Below are 6,835 nucleotides of genomic sequence, written 5' to 3'. Positions count from 1 at the left end.
CATTGCAGCAATGCTTCCAAATTTCCATTGTTGGGTTTGTGAAAAAAAAAATTACAAATGTAGGCTTTCATCAAAATATAATATATATATATATGTATATATACATACATTTTCAAGCAATAGCCCCAAAATTGAATTGAACCTCTTCTACTTCAATTTCTTTTTCTAAACTATCTATGTACATTATCAATTATAATAATACAAGAAAGACAAAGTGCCTTTTTAAACCTGCAATTATGTCCTGAATTCAAAAACTTGCTCCAGTCAAACCTCTAAAATTTAAACATGGTTTCACTTTCAGTATTTCATCCCAGTTCTAATTTGTAAATGGAAATATAGAATTGGTCTATTTCCCTCCAATTTTATATGCCAACAACTGCAATCTCATTAGAGAGTTATTTAAATGAATTAATATCAAGGGGAGTTAGTCCAACAAAAAATGCTAGAAATTCTAGTTCTCTGCCAATTTAAATGATCAAAGCAGAGCTCTCCAACAGTGAAACCAAAGATTTGCAAGACTAAAAAAAAACTCTCAAATCATATTAAAGACAATCGATTCAAACTTCAATCTCAAAACTCAGTGATACCTTGCGGCTGATGGTAACGAAAACCAGCGAGGGAGATATGGAGGAGTTAGAGTTGACCGAGAAGAAAACATTCTTTCAAGGAAAAATTGACAACCTATTGAGAAAACCCACCAACAAATGGTGCTTCACAGCATGTTATATCAATAATAACTTGTACCAAAATCCAAAGGTACAAGCAGTAAATAACAATCTCAATTTTTATCTCTAAAGATTTGATTATAAGATGTTTTTGAAGAGAATGAAACAAGAATGTAAAGGAAGGCAGACAGATACAACCTTCTAAGGAATTCTCTCCAAATAATAAACAAAAAGTGTCAAAATTTTGGTCCCACCCATGGTCGAATTAAGATTAAAATTTGCAGACTCATTATTCTTCCATTTGTTGAGCCGCTGCTTGTTTTTGGCTGACCTTGACTTTGAGCTTGGGCAGTGTGAGAGATTGGTCTTCTTTGAGCACAGATGGGGCCTTGACCATGTAGATGCTTTGCTCCAGTTCCTTCTGTGCCTCCTGCAGTTCCTTTTGTTTCTTCCCTTGCATCCTGTCAAAGAAGTTTCTGTCACATTCAAAGAACAGAAACCCCACTACCAAGCTTTTCGAAGAACTGATGAAACAGAATAAGTAAATAATTACCTTTTGGCTATATGTTTAACCTCCCTTTCAGCTCTAACCTTGTGAATTTTCTTCATAGCATTCAAGGTGTTGTTAAATACATTCCTATCGTATCTCTCTGGCCTGTTTCGCTTCCTTTCAAACTCAAAGGTTGAGTCCTGTAAAAGAAACAAGTGAAACCAAGCTCATAACCATCAATATCTTTTCTTGACATAAGAAAAGAGTTACTGAATCTACCTCAATAAATGAAACAAGTAGAAGAATCGATGAGTAAAACCGAAAGAAGCATATAAACCTGTGTCATATCCTTTCCCCGTAATGCCCTGTAGGATTTAGTCCACTTTACTTTACGAGGATTCCTCTTCATTTTGAAATTTTTGTGGCATTTGGACCTACAAAAGCGGAAAATCTGCAGAAGAGTTCACTTGTAAGAGTAAGAGAAACAGATGGCAAAACAATGTACAATGAAAATGTCCAAAAGACTAACAATAACACAGAAAATTAAATAAAAGGCCAAGGTTTACAACAATAGCAATTATAAACAATGACCAATATCCCATGATGAAAAACACACAAGGCTGAGAACATTCAACGCAATCATAAAGATGGCATCCAATACAGAGCCGGATTTTTCTTTCTTTAGGAATTGAATTCAGGGGAGGATTTTAATGGCATTTTGGTTTTTTTAGTTGGGCTTCACCTACATTGCCATTATTTTTTCAAAATTTCAGAATTAATTTTCACCCTATAACTAAAAAGAAAAATATATAAAAGAAATATGAGGGTGGGGGAGCAAAGCAACGATGTGGCTTTGTTACCAATGCCAACTAATGATATCTTCTCTCCTTCAGCTAACTGGGCATTTTCTATACTAAATCAAAAAAGACAGAAGAAAATCAACTATGAAGCTTTTAAATGACTAATCATAAACTCCAACAATCTTGTAATCAAGTTCTAAAGTGTAAACATGTGCAGGAACATCCTCAGTGGGCACAAAAAGCTAAATCAAAGCAACTCCATTGAAATTCCTGCCTAAATGACTAATCATTGTTTCTTTGTAGACATCATTCATAGCAAAATAAAAACAAAACTAGCAACAAAATGATATTCCAATCAAACTAGAAAGAGACACCATTGATCTAATGTATTTTTAGATATCCAGAAAAGGCAAAACACAAAACACAGACAAGGGTATGTTATGTATAATCACACAAGAAAGAGAAAAGGAAGCACCTTTGCGTCGTTGCGAACATACTGAATACCGTGCCCTGGATATACAGTGGAAGAACAGAACCAACACTTCTCCAACCTCATCTTTTTCTCAAACTAAAAAATGAGAACCAACTGAAGGAAACGAAAGAGGAACAGAGAATATGAGAAAACCCTAATATCATTAGAAGTGGTAAACACTACCAACCCTATATATATATATATATATATATATAATACACGACTCAATCGACCAATAACAAGCTTAATTTTACCTCAAGCAACAAAAAGTATAGAACTTTATACCTGGGATGGGAGGGAGGATTAGGGTTTCTTCACCGAACAGTTTCATATATAGGCCAATTATATTTATTAGGTTTTACCAATTTCATTTTATTTACTCAAAACATACTTTATATGAGTCCATAAAGCTATTACCCAATACAAAAAGAAGATTTTTTGCCAAATTCGAAAACAACCATATTAATTATTCATATTATAATTTCAATTACTAGAGTCAGATTACTTTCTGAAAATATTCATTTTCCATTCAAATATTAAAATGAAATAAATTATCATTTATTTATTATTATTTTTTTAGGGAAATAATAATTATCATTTATTATTTTTACTTGAGAACTTACTCATTTGGTAACTTTTGTTTTTGTAAAGTATTATTATAGTATTTTCTATTTTTAATAATGCTCATATGGTATTCTAATTGATAAAATTTTGTCAATATGACAAAATTATCAGTAGTTATATATAATTTGTAACTCGTATGATTGAGAGTAATTTGATTAAATTAGTAAAGTTTTATTAATTAAATTTGAGTTTAGAGTATCAAATATGTACAATTTTAAAATACAGGTACTAAATAAGTACGATTTCAAAATGCAAGATATCAAATGAGCATTATTTGCAAATATAGAATATCAAAATAATATTTTGTAAAAATATAGACCTACCCTTTTTACTTAAACACATTTTTTCATTTTCCAAGGTTAACGTTCAAACTTCAAATTTAACCATCCAAAACTCACCTTTGAAAAAAGAAAATTTAAAAGCAAAAGAAAATTATCTTTTACCAAAATAATAATAATAATAACGGGCACCGCACACGTGCGATGGACGTGGGCCGAGTTGGGCTTATTGCTGACACGGGCGCCTGCGTCACAGACCCAAAGTGAGTCTTCTTCTCTTCTGAGTTCTTATATATCTATCAAACTTCTCCAATTTTTCCAGTATGTGAGCTCTTGGGCCATTAACCCACGACTTTGGGCCCAAGTCAAGGCCCAGTAAAGAGAAGGGTGAAAGAGTCGAGATTAGAGAGTAGAGACTGAGAAAAGTCCGAGCTTTGAGCTGAAGAAAGAATGGAGGAGTCAGTTCCATGGAAGACTCTGCAGAGCAGAGAGTACCAAGGTCACAAGAAGAAGGTATTATTCTCACTCAGTGTTCCACAGCTTCTTTTTTATTAATTAATTTATTTATTTATTGAAGGTCCATTCGGTGGCTTGGAACTGCACCGGCACTAAGCTCGCCTCCGGCTCCGTCGATCAAACTGCTAGGGTTTGGCATATCGAGCCCCATGGCCATGTAAGCTCTCCATTCAAGTTCAATTTCAAATTCACTTTTTTCTTTTACTTTTACAGACACCACCACCTTAATTTCCATCATTTTTTTTCTTCTCAAAATGCACTGTAAAGCACTATATTAAACTATGTAAATTTTCTAAAGCTTTGAGCTTTTTCTCGTTGGGTTTCTCTTTTTATGAGTTTGAAGGAATCTTTGGTATACTATGATTTCCTTTTTGGGTCCTTAATTCTGTATTTTCATTTTGGTATATATAATAATTTTAGAATTGGGTGCTGTTGTTGGATTTATTAGCTTGATGTTTTTCTGTTCTCATTTGCTACTAAACAAAATACATTCATTTTCTGAAAGTGGGCTTCTTCGGAAAGCTTTGTTTCAGTTGCTTTTTACTGTTGTTAGCACCATATAGTTATGAATGAGTGAACTCACTGGACATGAATAATGTTGTAAGTTGAACCTCAAGATCTAAGAACCTGTTCACACAATGCTACACAAACACAAATAATAGAACAGAACAGAACAGAAAAATAAAACTGAAACGTAAAGAACAATAAAAGCCTACATTTATTCAGTCTAGAGGACCACCATGACAATCCACTATCAAAGTCTATGAAAATACACCCTCACAGTTGAGTGATAAGCCTCATAATAAATCTCACTATACAATCTACACTCAGTTATCCCAAACCCCCAGCACAACCATGGAAACACTTTCTCAACAGTTGTGTTCCAAAACTCTCAAACTCACAACAGCTTTGCACTGTTTTTCACGGGTCAGCAAGTTTTCTCAAAATGACTTGTTTCCCTCAAATGAATAAAGCTCTAGCTTTTTTAATAAAGGCTTTCCTAAATTAAAAGCCAAGAACCGTTGCTCTGGTTCTTGCTTTACTAAAACAGGTAAGTTAGTTGTTATTTATTATTTCAGGAAATGAGGCTTTGAAGCTGTTTGGTGTTATTCGTTTCTTGTTTGCAAGAGAATCTCCATTCAAATGTTTAGTGGTTATGTGACATTTTCTTTTACAGGGTAAGGCTAAAGATATTGAGCTAAAGGGGCACACTGATAGTGTGGATCAGCTATGTTGGGATCCCAAACATGCTGATTTAATTGCAACTGCATCAGGAGATAAGACTGTCCGTCTGTGGGATGCTCGTAGTAAGTGATTCCTTCTCATGTTCATATGCATTTCCATTTATGTTGTGGGAAGTTAGGCAGTACTGTAAAGATTCCTTAATGGTTGCTTTGGTTACACAGGTGGGAAATGCTCGCAACAGGCAGAACTTAGTGGGGAGAACATTAACATCACCTACAAACCTGATGGCACACACATAGCTGTTGGCAATAGGGTATGTTTCTATGACCTGATGTCACCACGCACCTGCTAAACTAAAATAAATCCATGTTGCATTTTTTAGTGGTATTTCGGGTCATCTGATATGATGCTGATTTCAGTTCTTGAACCAGTATAATCTGTGTTTTGCCCGGAGGAAATCTTATGCTGTTTCTTTTCTTGACCCCGAAAATGTAGGATGATGAACTAACAATTTTGGATGTTCGAAAGTTTAAGCCAATTCATAAGCGCAAGTTTAATTATGAGGTAATTCGAAGTAAATGCTAGTTCTCTCTCTCTCTCAGCTTTATGTCTGTGACAATGCGACAATGCTCTACTATACTGGATTGAATTTTTCTTTTTTTCCAGGTAAATGAGATAGCTTGGAACATGAAGGGTGATATGTTTTTTCTGACCACTGGAAATGGTGAGCAATTTTTTGTTATGAGAATAATAGAGTTTTTCTTCCGCCCACTGGAATGGTTATTTGATTTATCTTTGTTCCACTATTTAGGTACTGTCGAAGTTCTATCATACCCATCTCTTCGACCACTTGACACTCTTATGGCCCATACAGCTGGTTGCTATTGCATTGCAATTGACCCAACTGGAAGGTGTCCTACAAAACTATCTTATTCTTTATTTGCCCATCTGTTACTCATGGAAATAAACATCTATTTTCATCCTTAATATACGTTTTACAGGTTTTTTGCGGTTGGAAGTGCTGATTCTTTAGTCAGCCTGTGGGATATCTCAGAGATGCTTTGTGTGAGAACATTTACAAAACTCGAGTAAGCTTCCCGGTCATGACAACACTCCTCCCAATTAAGAATCAATATTTATATATAAATTTGGCTCATCATTTTTTTTACCTTAATCCAGGTGGCCTGTAAGGACAATAAGCTTCAACCATACCGGTGAATATATTGCTTCGGCTAGCGAGGACTTGTTCATTGATATAGTAAGCATTCAATGTGATTGAACAATCAAGAGTGTGTTTAATGTTTTAAAAGTAATTAGATAGGATAATGACAATATTATTTCTCTTTTAAACAAACAGTCAAATGCGCAAACTGGAAAAACAGTGCATCAAATTCCATGTCGGGCGGCCATGAATAGTGTTGAGTGGAATCCCAAGTACAATTTACTTGCATATGCTGGAGATGACAAGAACAAATATCAGGCTGATGAAGGTATGTTTTAGCTTCTGTGTTGCAAATCTTGTCTTGACAACAACTACACAACAGACTTGACATACATATTTTTTCTGTCTTTTAACAGGTGTTTTTCGAATTTTTGGCTTTGAAAGTGCTGCCTGAGAGAGATTGCCTGAGATTGGGAACCCTTTATTGGAGTTGTGGTGGTTGTTAATGAAACGAATTGTAAAAAATAATTTTCTATTCAGAATTTAGATATTGAATTGAATTGATTATATTGGCAGCAGTATCATATTTCATATTGAATTGATTATAAAAAAGAAGAAGCAATTTTCCCAACCATCACTAATT

The 6,835-nt window shown here is 34.4% G+C and overlaps 2 protein-coding genes across 3 annotated transcripts; one reads left to right on the top strand and one right to left on the bottom strand.

Moving 5' to 3' along the window:
- Nucleotides 1-684: 684 nt before the first annotated feature.
- On the bottom strand, nucleotides 685-2,854 carry LOC133783517 (probable ribosome biogenesis protein RLP24). Of its 2 annotated transcripts, XM_062223172.1 has the most exons (5): nucleotides 2,713-2,854; nucleotides 2,431-2,541; nucleotides 1,493-1,606; nucleotides 1,219-1,355; nucleotides 685-1,126 (listed from the first exon to the last, which is right to left on the bottom strand). In XM_062223172.1, the coding sequence occupies exons 2-5, from the start codon at nucleotides 2,509-2,511 to the stop codon at nucleotides 955-957; spliced, it is 504 nt and encodes a 167-aa protein (XP_062079156.1). In that variant the 5' UTR covers nucleotides 2,512-2,541; nucleotides 2,713-2,854; the 3' UTR covers nucleotides 685-954. The 2 variants fall into 2 exon arrangements, with proteins under 2 accessions (XP_062079156.1, XP_062079155.1); XM_062223171.1 differs by lacking the exon at nucleotides 2,713-2,854 and having other exon boundaries at nucleotides 2,431-2,624.
- An 833-nt stretch (nucleotides 2,855-3,687) lies between these two features.
- LOC133783516 (THO complex subunit 3) lies at nucleotides 3,688-6,829 on the top strand. Its single transcript, XM_062223170.1, has 11 exons — nucleotides 3,688-3,842; nucleotides 3,907-4,002; nucleotides 5,023-5,152; nucleotides 5,252-5,343; nucleotides 5,526-5,594; nucleotides 5,697-5,754; nucleotides 5,842-5,941; nucleotides 6,032-6,118; nucleotides 6,210-6,288; nucleotides 6,388-6,520; nucleotides 6,609-6,829. Exons 1-11 carry the CDS (start codon nucleotides 3,780-3,782, stop codon nucleotides 6,644-6,646), a joined length of 945 nt encoding a protein of 314 aa, XP_062079154.1. The 5' UTR covers nucleotides 3,688-3,779; the 3' UTR covers nucleotides 6,647-6,829.
- Nucleotides 6,830-6,835: the final 6 nt, after the last annotated feature.

Source organism: Humulus lupulus, chromosome 6 (assembly GCF_963169125.1).
Source record: "Humulus lupulus chromosome 6, drHumLupu1.1, whole genome shotgun sequence".
Classification (NCBI taxonomy): Eukaryota; Viridiplantae; Streptophyta; class Magnoliopsida; order Rosales; family Cannabaceae; genus Humulus; species Humulus lupulus.
The sequence above is the reverse complement of the archived record's forward strand: the minus strand, read 5'-3'. Positions and strand labels throughout refer to the sequence as shown.